The sequence below is a fragment of the Grammomys surdaster genome, unplaced genomic scaffold, assembly GCF_004785775.1.
Source record: "Grammomys surdaster isolate TR1022 unplaced genomic scaffold, NIH_TR_1.0 129, whole genome shotgun sequence".
NCBI classification, from domain to species: domain Eukaryota; kingdom Metazoa; phylum Chordata; class Mammalia; order Rodentia; family Muridae; genus Grammomys; species Grammomys surdaster.
In genome coordinates, this window is record NW_021604587.1 from 4,596,697 (window position 1) to 4,616,144 (window position 19,448).

The following is a 19,448-nucleotide window of genomic DNA, read 5'->3' on the forward strand; positions in this document are numbered from 1 at the left end:
GGTCTATTGCTGGTGGCAGATCTGCAGCAAAGAGATGTATGTCTGTTTCTCCCCAGGAAAGGTTCACACAACTGCTAACCCAAGAGTAGAGTTGTCAGGTATAAAAGAAAGAAAAAGCAATGAAAATATACTGAAGATCAGAAACAGAAAATCTGGAAGCTTCCAGAAGACGGGAGTATTTTAAAAAAAAAAGTCCAAAAAAAAAGTCCTAAAATAAATTAAATAATATTGGAAATGCAGTTCTCATGGCAAGGCTGGTAGCTCACACCTTTAATTCCAACACTTGGAAGGCAGAGACAGGCAAATCTGAGTTCCAGTTCAGTGCTATACAGTGAGACCCTGTCTCAAATAATAACAAAAGAAATCAGGCTCTCAGGAACAACCAGTACATAAGGTGACAATGAAGTTACAATTTCAAAATGTCAAAGGAGAAAACAAAACTAAAACCTTGTAAGTTATTGTTTAAATGTAAGAGTGAAATCAAGATATGTCCTAGGCACACAGGTTTCCAAAATATACCTAAAAAGGCCATATTTAGGGATGGTGAGATGCCTCATTAGGTAAAGCCTGAGACCTGAGTCCATGCTAAAAACCCATGTGCTGAAAGAGAACCGACTACAGCAAGCTGTCTTCTGACCCCACATATGTGCTGTGACAACCACATGCACACACTAAATAAATAAGTAAATGGTAAAAGAGACCATATTGTAAAGAACTGCTAGAGAAAGCAATCTAGTAAGAGGTTAGTACAGGGAGAAATAAAGAAAAATCAGAGTTTACTCACATTTATACAAACAACACAAGAGGAAAGAGAGCAAGGAAGGGAGGGCACTGTGAGGAAGGGGCCATCAACAACACAACACTTTACAGTACAGGAAAAGCCACATCGTAAGCCGGGACCTAGGGCAGTCGGATTTGGACAGCTGCAGACCAAGCCCAGCCCATGCCCATTTTAGTCAATGAGCGCACTAGGGTGGGCGCAGCTGCAGACATTCACGACTACAGCTGCTTCCATCACAGTAGGTCTCGGTTCCAACCCAGACGTGTGGCCTACAGAGCCCACAGAACTTACTGTCAGCACCTTTACACAGGAGGAATGCAACGTCCTCCTAAACAACAGGGAACTCCTAAAAGACAGAACAGAGGAAACAAGAGGAAATGAAGATAACTCCAGAAAGGGCCCCCACACAACCTCCAAGCACACTCTCAGAGGAAAAAGCCTGTGCCTGGCATGTCACTGACAATCAAACATGTGACAAAGATTCCCAAAAGAGTCTAGAGAGGACAAGAGGAAAATGTCAAAGATTCTCATAAACAACCAATTCACAGAGAAACAAATAGGAAACACCAGAGGTTCAACCTTATCTGCAATCAAAGAGATGTAAATATGAGATAAGATTAGAGCTCACAGCCATCGGATTGGTTAAGGCAGATGAGGGTCAAGTGCTAGCAAAACTAGGTCACTGCAGCTGGTGTGGCAGCCTAACAGTCCCCAGTGGAATTAATGTTGTCAGAGCACTGGTGGAACTCACCCTGTGAGTAAAGCTGACCCCACATATCTTCATGATGAGGCCTTAGTACATAGATGCTTACACACCCACAGCTCCAGCTCAATAGCGTCTAGGCGACTACATGTCCTCAACAACTCTGTCAATCAAAACCATGAAACAGACCTCATACAGATACCCTCAAGGGCGCGAGGCAAGCAATGGCTAGGCTACTCCTTGAATGCCAAGTGAAAAAACTCAGATACACGAAGGTGCATTAAATGATGAACAATTTTGGAAGAGAAGCACAGAAAGTTTTGCTTCCTTTCTTGCCCCCAAATCACTCACAATAACAAATGTCACAGTAACAGTATCTACTGCGTGGTGCTGCTGGCCCCGCCCACATCACCTGGTACCGGTCAAGGATCCTGAAGTCCTGGCAGGTGGTCCGATACGTAGCTTGTCCAGCTGGAAGCCGGGAAGCTCCTCCATCTTTGGCTCCATAAATCCCATCAACTAACAGCAGTGCCGCATTCACAACCTCGTCCAAGTCAAACAGTGGCAAACCCCGGTCCCTTTTTGCCTGCCTGACGATCAGTTTCCGTTTCAGCCTGCGAGCTTCTGGAGTCATGGCCACGGCAGCAGGGCACGCCTCCAGCCTCTTGAGCAGTAGCTTCTCCTCATAGATGCTCACAGGCGTATACCTGGGCCCCTTGGGCTTCAGGTCCTTTTCCAGGGGCGGCTTCCTCTTTTCTCGAGCTCTAGTGTGCAAAGAAGTGTTTGAATCTGTGTCTTCACTATCTCCATCCATCCTGTCTGGCTTCTCCTCCTCACTGTCCACTTCCTGTTTTATCTGTTCTGGAGCTCTGACCTTCTTTCTGCTCCCAACCAGCCCAGAAGCTGACCCAGAAGCTGGGGGTGGGATGTACTCCATCCCTGGGTCTATAACTCCGTCTCCTTCTAGCTCATCATCATCTGTGCAAAGCAGAAAGTACTGTTGTCAAGACACAGGAAAGAAGGAAGGCAGAGCACAAGACTCACACCCAAGGTGGAAAACACAGCAAGTCTTACCATGAAATAGGGCTTGGGGTGGCATCACATCTGGGATGAGGTCTGCTTCAGAAAGCAAGCTAGGCGTGGCCGAATGCGAGGCAGGTGTCCCCGGGGCAGAGAAATCCAGAGAGGGAGAAGGAGATGGGCTTGTGAGGGGAGTGCGGTCCGAGGAGCTCAGGGATGAAAAGTCAATCACTTCTCCTTTCTCCAAAATCATATCCGGCCTCCGCCCTCGGCTTATGAACTTGACAGGGGTAGAAGAGGTGCTCCTGTCAAGGAGGCCGGCCGCTTCTTTCTGTGCTCTTCTGATGTCTTTGGCTTCCTGTGTTCGAGACCGCTTCTCTTTCAGTTCCATGGCAGATTCCACAGGATTCCGGCTTGCCCGTTTTCTGAGTCCCTCAACAGTAATGATGGGATCCAGCATTGGTTTTGAAGCTGCCAGGAAAGAATAAATATATAATTTCTATGTTAACTGTTCTTTTTATTATTGTTGTTTTTGTTTTTTGGTTTTTCAAGACAGGGTTTCTCTGTGTAGCCCTGGCTGTCCTGGAATTCACTCTGTAGACCAGGCTGGCCTCCAACTCAGAAATCCACCTGCCACTGCCTCCCAAGTGCTGGCATTAAAGGTGTGTGCCACCACTGCCCGGCTAACTGTTCTTTTTAAAAAATACATTTATTTTTATGCATATGTGTGTGTGTGTTTCTGGGCATCTAAAATACAGGTGAGAGAAGGCATCCGAAGTGGCAACTTAGGGTTCTTTGGAAAGTCGGTTAGATCGTGTTTTGCTGGGGCAAACAGGTGAAGAAATGTTTAGCCGAAGTGGACACAGGTGAGAAAGGCTAAGGTGGACTCCTGAAGAAACGAGCTGTTGAGCCACTAACCCGATAGATATCCTCTTTCCAACTTCCTCTGGTGGTGGTGGGCTACAAGGGAGGTTAAAGTGTTTAAGAACCATCATTAAAAATAGGTTTTGAGCCGGGTGGTGGTGGCGCACGCCTTTAATGCCAGCACTTGGGAGGCAGAGGCAGGTGGATTTCTGAGTTTGAGGCCAGCCTGGTCCACAAAGTGAGTTCTAGGACAGCCAGGGCTACACAGAGAAACCCTGTCTTGAAAAAAACAAAAACGTTTTGGAAAAAATAATGTTACAGGCACCGCATTTTCTGGAGCTGGATACAGGTGGTTGTGAACCACTTGGATGTGGGTCCTAAGAAATGGACTTGGGCCTTCTGCAAAAGCCTCAGGCGCGCCTAATGGCAGAACCATCTTTCTATCTCCTTCACTTTTTTTTGTTTTAACATTAACTATTTCTCTCATAATGTACTTTTGGTATCATGTTTAATATACAAAAATGTTCAACAAACGCCTAACCAAAAACCTTACCTGTCCTCAGAAAGTCTTAGCTGAGTGTGATGATGCACACCTATGATTCCAGTAGTACGGGGCTGCGAATCTAAAGTTCAAAGCCAGCTAGAGGTAAACAGTGAGCTAAAGCCAGCCCATAATAGCAAGACCATCTGTAGTGGGATCTGATATCCTCTTCTGGTGAGTCTGAAGACAGCAACAGTGTACTCACATACATTAAATAAATAAATAAATAAATAAATGAATAAATAAATCTTTAAAAACAAAACTAAAAGCTCAGGCATGGTGGCACAACTAATCCCAGAACTCCAGAGGTGGAGGCAAGAGGATCAGGAGTTCAATGCTAAGCTCGGCTACATGAAACCCTGCCTCAGACCAACCAACTACATGCAATCACAGCAACAACTGACAAAGGAAGAAAGTCAGAATGTCTGCAATAGGTGTGCTGGCTAGTTTTATGTGAACTTGATAAGCTACAGTCACTGAAGAGGAGTGAGACTCAATAAAACCAGGCTATAGGAGAGAGTCTGTAGGACATTTTCTTAATTAGTAATTGACGCTCCAAGGGCCAGTCCATTGTGGGGGGAGGCACCCCTGGACAGATGGTCCTGGGTTCTTTAAAAAAAGCAGGCTGAGCAAGCCATGAGAGCAAGTCAGAAAGCAGCACTCCTCCATGGCCTCTGCATCAGCCCGTGTCCAGGTTCCGGCCTTACTGAGTTCTTGCTGACTGACTTCCTTTGATGATGATCAGTGCTATGGAAGCCAAATAAAGCCTTCCTTCTCCAAGTTGTTTCTGGTCATGGTGTCTCATCACAGCAATAGTAACCCAAACTAAGACAACAGGGTATGTGTGATGTGTGTTGATGTTACCATAAAATGGCCATATACTGGAGTCAATGAATCAAACAAACAAACAAACAAACAAACCAGGGTAGATCACATGCACTGGAACCGAAAGATATCCAAGGCATATTAAGGGACAACGTGAAGGATTAATGTGTAATAGTATACTTCTGCTTTTTACCCACTTTATTTTGAGGCAGTCTTGCTGAAGCTTAGATTGGCCTGGAACTCATAATCACTATGCCTCAAGCTTCTCTAGTGCTGGCTTATGTGTGCCAGTATACCTAGTCAGTCGTGCTTTGTGTGTGTGTGTGTGTGTGTGTGTTTGTGTGTGTGTGTGTGTGTTTGTGTGTGTGTGTGTGTGTTGGATCTCACTGGATAGCCCTGGCTGTCTAAACTCACTATGTAGACCAGGCTGGCCTGAACTAACAGAGATCTACCTGCCTCTGCCTCCAGAGTACTAAGATTAAAAGCAGGCTTTTAAAAGTTATTTAGCTGGACAGTGGTGACCCACACCATTAATCCCAGCACTTGGGAGGCAGAGGCAGGGAGATTTCTGTGAGGTGAGGCCAGCCTAGTCTACAGACACCCAAAGAAACCATGTCTCAAAAAAACAAGGTTTTTAGATTAAAAAAAAAAAATCAACATGTGATAATAAGGAGTTAAAATGCTATTTAAACACAAAATGGCATCATAGTCATCCTATAAAGAGAAAGAACATACTAGAGACACACACTGAAATAGTTAAGGATAAAATGTTTCTTTTTTTTTTTTTTTTTTTTTTTTTTTTGTTTTTTTTGGTTACGGGGTTTTTTTGTGTTGTCCGGGAACTCACTCTGTAGACCAGGCTGGCCTCGAAACTGAACTCAGAAATCCGCCTGCCTCTGCCTCCCGAGTGCTGGGATTAAAGGCGTGCGCCACCACCGCCTGGCGGATAAAATGTTTCTAAATAAGTCAAAGGTGCAGATGAGTGGAGGGTGGGGGAGTACAAAGAACCGGATAAATGGCAACACTGGAATGACCACTGCTGAAGTAAGGGATGCCTGACTTTCACACTGTTCTCTACTCCTTCAAGTGGACTTACATTTCCACAGTAACAAGCTTAAAGGTAATCAGACTGAAAACAATCTTCTGTTTCGTGTAATGGTTTGTGCCTGTAATCCCAACACTTGTGAGGCAGACGCAGGAGGAACGGTTCAAAGAAAGCTAAGGCAAACATGTATTATCACAAGTGAGTTTCAGGGCAGCTTTGACTAGAGACCATGTGAAGACAGGCAGACAGAAAGAATGGGAGTGGGCGAAGCCACCAAAGGAAATGATAAAACTAGTGACTTCATTAGGATAAAATGTTTTCTATAGTATTTGCATACAGAAGACTCCCCAGCACCCCAACTCCTGTGACTGTGAAACTGTCCAGTCTCACAGCTCCAGAGGCAGCTAGTGGGAGCTGGGGAAAGTCTTGAGCCCAGGCTGGGACTTCTCACAACTTACCTCTCACTTTCAAAGTGGAAACAGACAGCTTCTCTCCCTCCGGTCTCATTGTTGGGGGTCTGTTATGAACAAGTTTCCACCATCCAGGTTCTCCAAATTCCTGAGCACCTGACCGGAAATAAACAGGACTTCCCACGCTGAGGCAACCTGCTACTGTGCTCCACCACGTGGACGTCTTTTTCCTAAAGTGCAGAGAATTTCAAAGCTTTTGACACTTCAATTTGATCACAGCAAAGAAAGTATATTCGACATAAACTCACTGGTTCCTGGCTGCCAGATGCTGTACAGTCTGCACTGGGGGAAGAAACAGCACTGCAGCCCAGATCCAGGGATGGGGACTGCCTGCCTTCACACCCTTGCTTTGTTACATTCCAGCTGCCTCAGTCTCATCTGAGAAACCAGGAGAACAGAATTACCTTATAGGGCGGCTAAGAGATCAAATGAAGTAATTCAAACATAAAACACTTATCACTTGCAGATGTGATGGCACACGCATTTAATCTCAGCACTTGCAGAGGCAGAAGCAGGAATATCTCTGAGTTCAAGGTCATCCTGATCTACATATCAGAGTTTCAGGACACCCAGGACTACATGGAGAAACCCTGTCTCAAAAAAAAAAAAAAAAAAAAAAAAAAAAAACAACCACTTAACAAATATCACAGGGGGAAAAAAAAAGCTGGCTTGCTTTCCTTACTATGAGCCTGGGCATTGATGACACAGTTCATCACTGTCCTAGTGAATAGCTGTTTCACCCAGAGAACACATTTCTGTCTGACTCAGTGTGCCCTGACATGCCAGAGTGGTTCCAAGGCATACTGCACAGACAACAAATATAACAACGTAAAGACACGTGCTGAGCTGGGCAGTGGTGGTGCATACCTTTAATGCCAGCACTTGGGAGGGAGAGGCAGGTGGATTTCTGAGTTCGAGGCCAGCCTGGTCTACAGAGTGAGTTCCAGGACAGTCAGGGCTACACAGAGAAACTCTGTCTTGAAAAAACAACACCAACCAAAAAAAGAGACACGTGCTGAAGGCCAATTAGTCATCCACTAAAAATTACTTTAATGGCCACAATTTCCACCTTAAAAATATTAATCAATTACCAGAATTTCTCAAAAATTAACTTTTACAGAAGGAGTACAATCTTTTGCCAGAACACACTGCTTTCCAAACATGTACTAGAAAACGAAGGGAAAACCTTCAGCAAGAGCTAAGCTTGGACATGTCTTCAGTCCATACGCAAAGGCTTGATCTCAGGGTGGTGCTACTGGAGGTGTGGACATCTAAGAAGTGTAGGTGATGAGGCTCTTTCCTTCAGGAGTAGCCTGTGTCAGGTAGTTACAGTGATGGGAAGCTGCCAGAGTATGTACAAGTACTATCTTCCTTCCAGCCCATCTTTGGGCTCCAAGCATCTTTCCTACATCCTCATTTTTTTAAACCTTTCCAACCCATCCCACTCACTCAAGAGCTAAGACGAAAGAAACTGTCCCTCTTGCTTTTTCAACCCCACCCTTTTCTTGGCAATCATTCTACCAAGAAATGTGGTCACGAGGATCCAAAAAACAAGAAGAATAAGTGGAGTATCATGCCCTCCAAACAACTAATGTTCCCCAGAGCTCACCTGCTCCAGCAATTTCTTTAAGTTAATCTTTATGGTAATTAAAAGGGTTTAAAAGAAAAGTTGAATTAAACGAACCTGCCTTCAGCCTTAGAACTGGCTGGGGTCACGCTGCAATTTTGTCTAACCGTCTCTTTTCTTTTAATCCTCACTCCTGCGCTGGAGAACCTGTTGACTGACTGAGCGGGCTTGGTCACTGAGTCATTTCACTGGCCCAGATGTATGTTATTTTAAAAAATAAATGTTTTAAATTTTCTCCTCAATCTTCTAAAATGGCAAATATCAAAATATGTACAATTAATATAAACAAAGGCTGTTTGTAATCCCAAGTAATGTTTAAGAGTATAAGTGGAACCTAAAACCAAAAGGCTTAAGGATCACTCCTTCAAATGTGGTAGTGATGGTTGTTGCTGAGACAGGGTCTCACTATGTTGCTTGGCTGGCATGGAAAACTTTCCTTTATTTTTGCTTTATGTATATGAGTATTTTGCCTGCATGTATGACTATGCACTGTGTATGCAAAGTGCTGAAGGAAGCCAGAAGTCAGATCTTCTAGGACTGGATACAGTTATGAGCCAACACGTGGGTGCTGGGAATAGAACCCTACTCCACTTGAAGAACAACAGTGCTCTTAACCTTCTCTCTCCAGTCCCATGGATGTCTATATAGACCGGCTAACCTTGAATGCTGAGGCCCACCTCCATTCCATCCAAATGAAATACTAGGACAGTTTGAAATTCATGCAGCATAGTGTTCTTAAGATTTATGCATGTTGTGATACATGGCAGAATTTTATTCCTTTCTAAGACTGAATATTCCATTCTATGTACATACTATGCTTATACATTCATATGTGTATAGTCCTTCCTCATTTTAGTTACTGTGAGTACCAGAGCAGAACTTCTAGATACGATAATCCTTCATTCAACTTTTTGAGGAATGACCAGACTGCATGCCTGTGCAATTCTACATTCCTATCCTAGGTACATGGGTGTGCTACTACAGTTGTTGGTCAGTGACTGAGAAGGCTTTCACTATCTGGCAAAACTTCTATATACCCTTTGTCTAGTTTTGAACTCATAATCCTCCTGCCTCGTGCTCCTGTAATATGAAGGTGGGATCTCACTGCAGTGGGTTTGCGCTTTTTTCTAGTGACTAGTGACTTGAATGTCTTTTATGTGCTTAGTCCCATTTTGTAACGTCTTTGCCTATGTCTGCAGTGAGGTGAGATGCAATGCCACCAGCAACAGCCAGTCTCCATTCACTGCTGTGACGAGAAGCAACAACCAGTGACTAGAACACAAGCACACAGTATTTGCAAAAGGTGCTTTTGGCTACCCTGGATCCTATAGTCTATTTGCAAGTAACCACAAGATCAGGTGCATACAGCTCCTTGCTTTGGGCTGGACGTAGGTGACATATATCTAGTAACCTGCTATTATGCTAAGAACTGAAAAGAAATTGACCACAATCTGCTATCCATCCCCTAGAAGATACAACAAGCCTTTATTAAATGCAGGAGCTCCAACACAGTTTCCTTAAACTAGTTCTACAGGTAAAATTGTAATAGGTGGAAACAGTACTGGCTCAGGATCATCTTTAGATAGTTGAGTTTCTTGTTGTTTGTTATTTTGTATAGTCCTAGCTGTCCTGGAATTTGCTCTGTAGAACAAGCTGGCCTTGAACTCAAGAGATCCACCTGTCTCTGCCTCCAGAGTGAGATTAAAGGCATGTGCTACCATCACCAGGCTTTTTGTTTTGTTTTTAAGAGAAGCTTTCTCTATGTGACCTTGGCTGGCCTGGAACTTGCTATGTAGACATGGCTACCCTCAAACTTACATATATCCTCCAGACTTTGCCACTGAGTGGCAAACCACCACACCCAGTTGTTAAAAAATGTAACTACTATGACTATGATCTATCATATTTCATCAACTCTAAAACCCACTAAGAAATGCATTTATATGGTATATCTTATACATGGTACAGTATAAATGATACCATCTATACGTACAACTATAGAGAAGAATAAGCTAGCTACCAATTAACCTGTAACAAAAAGAAATTGTCAAACAAAACAAGGCATTGTTTTACTGGAGCTGCAGAGAGAGATCAGTAGTGAAGAGCACTTACTGCTCTAACAGAGGACATGGGTTCAGTTTTCTCTACCCACATCACATGGCTCACAGTTATGTGCAACTCTAGTGCCAGGGCATCCAATACCCTCCAGTCTCTGTGGGTACCTGCAGGCACGTAGTATACCTAACCCCCCCAACAACAGACACACACTTGCAAATATAAAAAAATGTATCTTTAAAAAGATTTTTAAAGAGCTGGGCAGTGATGGCTCACGCCTTTAATCCTATCATTCAGGAGGCAGAAGCAGGCAGATTTCTGTATGTTTGAAGACAGCCTGGTCTACAAAGTGAGTTCCAGAACAGCCAGAACTACACAGAGAAACCTTGTTTAGAAAATAAATTTTTAAATTATATTTATGTGTATTTGTGTATCTGTAAGTATATGCCACATGCATGTATTGCCCATGGAGGCCAGAAGACAGTGTCACATTCCCTGGAACTGGAGTTATAGACAGTTGTGAGACCCTGACGTGGGGGTTGAAAACCAAGTTCAAGTCCGCTGGAAGAGTAGGAAGCATTCTGAGCCACCTCTGTAGCTCCACCATTTTTTTTTTTAAAAACTATGACATACTATTAATTGTAAGATATATCCAACTTTCAAAAATGTCAAACTGTTGAAAACTATGTTAAAAATCAGTGATTATAGCAAATAGCAGAAAGTGCTCAGACTATTTCTCAATAATTAACATTCTTGGAGGCTGAGCTGGCTCAGTTGGTAAAGTACTTGCTGCACAAGTAGGAGGACTTGAGTTCAATCTCTAGTGCACACTCACAAGGCCGTGCACACGCCTACCACACCCATGCCCACTTACACTCACATGCCCACACACATGCAGTGTCTTCTGCAAGCATTCAAAGCCAGGACTGTGAAAGCAGATTAAACAATCACAACTACTCTATACAATGGCAACTACTCTATAGTAAGAGCCAGGTATGGTGTAGGTGGCACACACCTACAATTCCAGTGCTTGATAGGCAGAGGTAGGAATCTTCCTGAGTTAGAAGAAAGCCTGGGCTATACAGATACAGCCTAGGCTATACAGAAGTAGAATCTCAAAAAAACAGTCAAAACTCTGCCTGATGTGATAGCTCACATCTTTAACCCCAGCACTCAGGAGGCAGAGGCAGGCAGATCTCTATGAATTCAAGGTCAGCCTGGTCTATATAGTGAGTTCTAGGACAGCCAGGACTACATAGTCAGATCCTGTCTCAAAAACAAACAACAATCAAAACAAAACATTTAGTAATTAAATTCTCACATGTTCTTTAACTTGTTTCTAAAACTGTACATAAAGCATTTAGGCTGGGCAGTGGTGGTGCACACCTTTAATTCCAGCACTTGGGAGGTAGAGACACGCAGATCTCTGAGTTCGAGGCCAGCCTGGTCTACAGAGTGAGTTCCAGGCTATACAGAGAAACCCTGTCTCGGAAAAAAAAAAAAACCACAAAAAACCATTTAGGTTATTCTTAAATAAACTTTCATATATTTAAACTAACAAAACATTAAAGGCATAAAACAAAACACTGGTGAGGAATGTAGCCAGATTGAAAAGTTAATTCCACAGTGTACTTTTCCCCGAATTCTGTGACAAATGAGAAAGAGACCTCACACTTAACCCTTTAAGGGCGGGTCTGATTCAGCTCACTTGGTAGAGTACGTAATGCGGACCTAAGTTTCACTCCCATCACTGCATAACACAGGGCAGGGCAGAGGCAGGAGCAGCAGAAGTTCGGGGGATCTTCAGCTATGTAGTGAGCATGAAGACAGCCTAGGCTACATAAAACCTTATCTCAATAACAAAATAAGGACTATCCTGCAGAGAACAGAGTAAAAATAGCTCTCAAAAAAGTTTAACTTAAAAGTGCTTACAGGGGTCTTCTGTTGTGGACAATGACTGTCAGCTCATAGGGACATCTGGTCATTTGGTAACCGCCTGAGATAAGTAGTTTCTGGGGACCTTTCTAATCACTGATGTTTAAAGCAGTTTTCCAGGTGAGGGGGGGACTGTGGCTGGACACTCAGGAAATGGATTCACAGTGATTTCTAAATCTCCTCCTATCTCCTGGATAGACTACAGAAAAGCTACTTCTGTAAACTCTCACTATACTTGTGGCCTTTCTGATCAAAACCAAAAGGCCCGGCTTGTCCTTACAGCATGAGATCCAGCTACAATTTCACACTGCTGAGTTATCTTTATGTACCAACATTAAGAATTACAGTCTACCCAGCACTTGGGAGGCAGAGGCAGGTGGATTTCTGAGTTCGAGGCCAGCCTGGTCTACAGAGTGAGTTCCAGGACAGCCAGGGCTATACAGAGAAACCCTGTCTCGAAAAACCAAAAAAAAAAAAAAAAAAAAAAAAGAATTACAGTCTATTTATAGCAAATCATACAAGTTTTCCACTTACAGTGTAATGTTCTTTTAAAAACAAGTATGATTTTTAAAGTTAACTTTATTAAGTGGGGATATTAAGTAAATAATTCAGATGCTATACCAATAGCAACACAAACTCCTGGCTTAATGGTTAAACTATATAGACACTGCAGGGTAATGACTGCTTCTCACTGGTGTGTCAGAAACAAAAAGGCCTTGGCCAGCTCCTCTCAGAACATGCTCTGGACCATGGCCAACAACTCCTATTCAAATAAGCAATAGTGTTAAAAACAGGTAATCTATATTCACTTTCTTCCAGAAGAAAATTCACTAAACAGAAAGCACTCAGAGATCATGAAAACATTCCAAGATCTAATTTTATCATTTCTCCCACTTCTGGTCCTTTATAAATAGGGCATATTAAATTCCATAAATAGTGCTGGGGCAGAAAATTAAAATAACAGATCCCTTTGCTTAGAGAAAGCACTTGTCATAGTGTTAACTCGTTTCTCAGTGGCACTCAAGAATGCAAGAACTAAAATAACCCCTTTTGTAAACATCTTTCTACTTTGCTGCTGTCTCCCCACAGCCTTCAGGCCTGTAGGAAACCTAGGCAAAGCTGACTTCTCAGTACAGAGGGAGAAGGCTGTCAAATCTCAGAATGGGGTCCAGCTTTGCTCTGCAGCAGAGTGGTGCAGAGCAGAGCCACCGTCATCTCTGCTGACCTAATCTACAGCACTATGCATCTCACCTAGGACCTCAGAAAGCAACCAGGAACCATCATCTCAAAACTCACCAGGGCCACCACACTCATCTCCACGTCTCAGCTCTGTAGACTGACCTGGCCTTCCTTCAGCAGAGCCTCAGCCACACAGGCCTAAGTCTGATGTTCACCCTAACTTGAATGAGCTCTGCGTGTGTGTGTGTGTGTGTGTGTGTGTGTGTGTGTGTGTGTGTGTATGCACACATTCCTAAGAACAGTGTATGGGTATGCTCTCCCTAGAGTCTGATGTTCACCCTAACTTGAATGAGCTCTGTGTGTGTATGTGTGTATGTGTGTGTGTGTGTGTGTGTGTGTGTGTGTATGCACACATTGCTAAGAACAGTGTATGGGTATGCTCTCCCTAGTTGATAAGGGAAAAGGCTGTAAGAATTCATTAAGAAAGCCGGGCAGTGGTGGCGCACACCTTTAATCCCAGCACTTGGGAGGCAGAGGCAGGCGGATTTCTGAGTTCGAGGCCAGCCTGGTCTACAGAGTGAGTTCCAAGACAGCCAAGGCTATAAAGAGAAACCCTGTCTCGAAAAACAAAAAACAAAAACAAGAGAATGCATTAAGAGCAATCTAAATGGGTGCTGTTATTAACTGCCCTTTCTCTGTTTCTCTTCTGACCTCTATGCCCCACATTTCACAGGACAGCACAGTCCTCTTTCCTCAAGTCAGTTTCTCTCAAACTTATTTTTAAAACCTAACAATCTCTGCAGAAGCATCATGCTCTCCTCTGGAAGCAGAATTTGAAAACAATGCAAATCCACATTTCTTGGTATTCAGTTTTCCTTTGAGCTACACTGTAAAAATCCCTATCAGGGCTACACTAGGTTCTCAGCTTGTGTATACCTTTTAACATCTTTATGCAAGGATAAGATGTTTTAAAATCATGTTACCTATTTCCTAGTAAAAAAGTCCAATGTTTCTCAATAAAAGCACAGATATCTTCTTTCCACCGGAAATAACCTTGACGTCCACTTCCTTCCAGAGATAAGTTGTACATTGCCAGCATGACCACCTGAAACACAAATGGAAGATGGCTGGGAGGGTAGCCTGAGGAGGGATGTCGGCATCCAAAGGGAAAAGCTGTCTGTTATAGATTCCAAGTACGAAGGGGGAAATAGACGACACAGAGGATGAGCTCTGGTGATAACCTGGGCAGAGTCTTCCTTTGTTGCTTTTGTAAGATATCACTAGGTCAGTTATTAGGAACCAGTGTTCTGTATGTGTCACACAGGAAGGGCTGGTGTGTGGCTGGGCTGACCAGGAGGCCCTGTCATAAGCACCCTACTATTCCCCATAACTCTAAACAGAAAGGTTGACTCCTGACAGCAGACCTTCAGGAGCTGACTAGCTGACTCCATATAACACATTCTGACTGATGGTGCTAGCTAACCTTTATTGAAAATCATTCCTGAATGCAAACTTTTCTAAGCTTTTTACCAGGCAGAGACAAGACTCAAAATTTCAGAGCTGGGCAGTCTTACAGGCATCTATCCACTCAGGCACAGCCATTTAGAGCTGTAGATCCCTTTCTTCAAATACAGACAGCACTAGACAAGGAACAGGGAACTACAAGGCCTGGCTGCCCATCCCACTCACAAAGGACTCAAGACACGCTGCAGCTCAGTGTAGCAACTCCTATCTAGTCCAAGCCTGTTAGCTTGACAGACAAGGAATCTTGGCCTACTGTGAGTACAGCCCAGAAATACAAAACCACACGCCATTATAGAAGACTTTAATAGCACAGAAGAACAAAGTTAGAGGAAAAGCATCTGAAATCCACCATGAGGAAAAAAGTACCAGGAGCTGGAGAGCTGGCTCAGCACTCAAGAGCCCTTACTGTTCCTCCAGAGAACCAAAGTTCAGTTCCCAGCACCCACAGCAGAGGCTCACAACTGCCTCCTGTAACTCCAGCTGCAAGGAACCCAACAGTCCTCTGACTTCCACAAAACCTGCACGTGTGTGTGCACGCACATACACACATACACACACCCACACTCACACACTATATAACATACAAATCTTAATTTCTTTTAAAGTTTCCATATAAAAGAAGAAGCATGCACTTTGCTGTGAGTAGTTAGGTACCTAATACTCAAGAGGCTGGGGTAGAATTGTGAACTCAAGTACAGCCTGTTTCAAAAAAAAAAAAAAAAGCAAATAATAACAAATGATGAAAATTAAAAAGACAGGTTTTAGCATTTCAATGGCTATGCTCTCACAAAATTCTTGGTGCTTATATTTATACAGTTTGTTTAGTTTTTTTTTGTTTTGTTTTCGTTTTTTGTTTTTTTTTGTTTTTTTTTTTGTTTTTTTTTTTGGTTTTTCGAGACAGGGTTTCTCTGTGTAGCCCTGGCTGTCCTGGAACTCACTCGGTAGACCAGGCTGGCCTCGAACTCAGAAATCCGCCTGCCTCTGCCTCCCAAGTGCTGGCATTAAAGGCGTGCGCTACCACCGCCCGGCAAGAATTCTTAACCCTTCTTTCTACAAGGAGGTCTGATAACCTGCAATTAAGCCTCCATCAGGTGTGTTCACCACATTAAGCCCCCAGTGATTCTATGAGAAGAGCTATGGCCACATCTACACCATGCAAAGGGCCCCAAAACTGCACCACAAGTTTCAACTCCATGTATGTCATCATATGCACAGTACTTGACCCCACAAACAGACTTTTCAAGTGTCTTCCACTTATTAAGGTCAACATCAGCCAACAAGTGACTTCCTTTAACCAGTTAAAACTCATGGAGAGTCAGTTAATGGACGTGAAGTTTCCTTTTGGGAAGATAAAGTTTTGAACAACGAAAAAGAGCATGTTTTACATTCTGTCTTGTACAGAAAGTTATTCAACAGACACCTTAGCTATAGTATAAGCTTCACTTATGCCGCACACCTTTCATCCCAGCACTTGGGAGGCAGAGGCAGGTGGATTTCTGAGTTCGAGGCCAGCCTGGTCTACAGAGTGAGTTCCAGGACAGCCAGGGCTACACAGAAAAACCCTGTCTTGAAAAACAAAAAACAAACAAACAAAAAAAACTTTATCTGGGCATACTCTATACTAATCTGAAAGCATCCACTGCTCCTCCTCTTCCAGAATATGATCCACAGCTTAAATACCAGATCAGTTCTCTCTTCACACCACCAGACCACGCTCACCATAAGGAAGCTGGTCTTCTGGACCAAAATGGCTCCAAGGCCCAGCTCAGGGCTGTCTGAACTGGAGACACAGCAGACGAACACTCAGGAGCTGCCTGTTGTAGGACCCAGAAAGAGAAACACAGGCAACGAATGCTTCGCCCACATCAGAAGAATGAAGTTCCAGGACAAGAATGTGCAGAAGTCTCTAACCCCCAAGGTATCTCGAAAAGTTCCTTCTGTGCTGGAAGTCATGAGTCACGAGGAGGAAGAGAAGACACAGAGGCATGTGAAGGGAAGGAGTCTTCGGTCCAAAGAGCAGATCTTGACTTTGAATTTTGTAATGCGAAGAAAATGCTGTATGTTGCAAGCAAGCATCTCTCTTTATTTAAATTAACAAAGTTAGAGATTTAAAAAGCTGAAAGCACCGGGCGGTGGTGGCACACGCCTTTAATCCCAGCACTTGGGAGGCAGAGGCAGGTGGATTTCTGAGTTCGAGGCCAGCCTGGTCTACACAGTGAGTTCCAGGACAGCCAGGGCTACACAGAGAAACCCTGTCTCGAAAAACTAAAAAAAAAAAAAAAAAAAAAAAAAAACATGTATTATTTAGTCACCACTTTTTTCCTTTCAGGTTATTATCCACAACTAATATATCTTCTAGAAATGCAAACAAGTTTTCTCAGTCACAGCTAACCTGACTAAGTACATAAATGGGGCCTACAGCACATATTCTAAGGAATATAACCAAGAACCAACTTTTCTTTTAAAAACATCTACAGAAGATATTCCCATAGAAAACTGACATTCTTAAAAATGACCACATATACTTTCTTTCCTCCATTTTACAGTGCTTATGAGAAGCTACCTACAGGCTAAATACAAGACCACCTATCTGCAATTCTCTTTATAGTAATACACCTAGCTTACATATAGTATGCCTTCAACAGGAGGGGGAAGCCCAACTGTAACCCCCACAAGACTATACACTCAAGTCAAAGTTCCTTTATCCTCTACCTGTGAATGTTTGGCAAGTCAGAGCAGCCCCCCAAGCTAGTGGACAGGTCTGCTGGGTGATAGATAATAAAGTATTGGTGACAATGACAACTGTTCAGACATAATGGCAACAACCATCTACATGAAACATTGGAGTGGCCAACACAGCACATTTAAAATCCTCCCTCTTTCTATTTACTGTTTTCAAAGGAAAGAGTGCTAGGCAATTATCCCAGCTATCTGAGTGCAGAGTGTTAATGGTCCCCTAAGGGTTAGGGGTGGAGGCTTCAGCTGGCTCACCACAGCACTCTCCAAGACTCAAATAGTGCCTGGTTCCTTGTAGGCTTTCTTTATATGTCGTACAAATAAACATAAACTAAGAAGCAAGACACCATGGGGTCTGGAATACAGTTCACAGATCCAGCACTTAACCTAAGCAAGGCCATGAGTTTGACCCCAGCATTACAAACACCAACAAAACCAGTAATTAATATGAAATTCTTTATTTTTAACTTAACCTTGTCACATTTTACACACACACACACACACGTGTAAATAAAACCAAACAACTTAATATAACCTGAAGATCAATAAAAAGTTACTGTCTGGAGTGCTGATCTTTGAGACAGCTAAAACTATCCATCAACAAAGACTTGTCTCCAGGTTCCAGTACAGGAAGGTTACCCCAGTTGGTTACACTGTCTCTGTTATCAAGTCAAACTGCTTCTGCCAAATCTACTTTCAGTGTAGCCGCCTCTGGCTTTGTTAAGCTCAAAATGACTGCCAGAAAAAATGTGGGCCTGATTTTCAGCTGAGTCTTAGCTCGGTAGGACATAAATGAAATTGATTAAGATTCTCAAGAACTCACTAAATTAGCAGCATTTTTTTTAAAACCAGGAAGTACTCTATCCACACATTCTATGCCCATTGTAAAGCACCGCACTCCCACACCACTCCTAAGTGGATAATCACCCCAGTGTCTCGGGCCACCCGACTGGACGTCTAGAGAAGAGGTTTGTACTCACTTGCTGCCATGTCAGCTTCAGCCTCTCGTACTGCTCCTTGCCATCTGGCGAGCAATCGGAACAAGTAAACCTGAAAAAGTTATCGCCCTTAAGGTAACTGAGCTGTTCCCTCAGCTGACCTAGGAGAAAAAAAACAAAAGGTCACATCATGGGTTTGCCTCGTGCTGTGGCAATCCAACAGCTCAGTTAACCAACTAGATCTCCAAGTTCCCTAAGGTAGGTCTTTCTTTTTCTGCAGCCATCAGGACAATAGCAGAGGAGAGGAAGAGAAAAAGGTTATTTCCCCCTTCTACTGTCAGGTACCTGCCCCTCCTAGATCCTACGGCTCCTTAGCTTTAGGAGAAAGTTCCTGGAAAAGCAGGTATGGTTGCTCTAACTGGATCTCCCAGCAGTCACATTCCTAAGTCCTCTAGGCCCGTAACCTTCATTCTTTCAGGGAATACCTGAGCTTTTGCCGCCAGCCAGGCACCAGGCTAAGAACTGGATATACAATGTCTAAGGCAGACATGACCTGCGCCTGCTCTCGTGGGCTCATATGTAAATCTGGAGGCAGCAAAGAACACAGGTAAACACAACTGCACTGGTTGTGGATTTTCGTGGAGCTTTAGAACCAACCAGGTGGCTGGGCTTTATTTCCTTCCTATGGCCGGGTCCACCCTCAAATGGAATGCTTCAGTTTGAGATAGGGGCTGGGCTTTGCACTGAAGCTCCCAGGTGGTGCTGATGCATTGTGCAACAGGAAAACTTCCAGAGTAGAATGTAATGTGCATCACAGGGCAGTGTAAGCACAGAGAAAGGGATGCCCAACCCCATTCGGGAAGAGGGGTCTGCTGTGCCCAAGGGGAAAAGCAACTGGCTAAAAGACAGGGCTGCCTGTGGGGACAGCGGTGCAGGGAAGTCACCCAGGTGCATACTCCAGAGAGAAAACAAAAAGGTACAAAATCCTAGGAATCAAAGAATTGTTTGGAAAGAATGAAAAGTTGGCAGGGTCCAACCATGAAAGTCTCCTTAAAATCTACCCTGGAGCCAGGCAGTGGTGGCGTACACCTTTAATCCCAGCACTTGGGAGGCAGAGGCAGGCGGATTTCTGAGTTCGAGGCCAGCCTGGTCTACACAGTGAGTTCCAGGACAGCCCGGGCTAAACAGAGAAACCCTGTCTCGAA

The 19,448-nt window shown here is 43.7% G+C and overlaps 1 protein-coding gene across 1 annotated transcript in view; it reads right to left on the reverse strand.

Moving 5' to 3' along the window:
• The window catches only part of Kat14 (lysine acetyltransferase 14), a 36,903-nt gene that overhangs the window by 11,019 nt on the left and 6,436 nt on the right, over nt 1-19,448 (reverse strand). The window contains exons 3-7 of the mRNA XM_028755911.1: nt 18,286-18,404; nt 14,029-14,150; nt 6,238-6,419; nt 2,559-2,975; nt 1,897-2,462 (exon numbers count right to left, since the gene is read on the reverse strand). Coding sequence (XP_028611744.1) covers nt 1,897-2,462; nt 2,559-2,975; nt 6,238-6,419; nt 14,029-14,150; nt 18,286-18,404 — 1,406 coding nt within the window. The remainder of the gene's footprint in view (nt 1-1,896; nt 2,463-2,558; nt 2,976-6,237; nt 6,420-14,028; nt 14,151-18,285; nt 18,405-19,448) is intronic.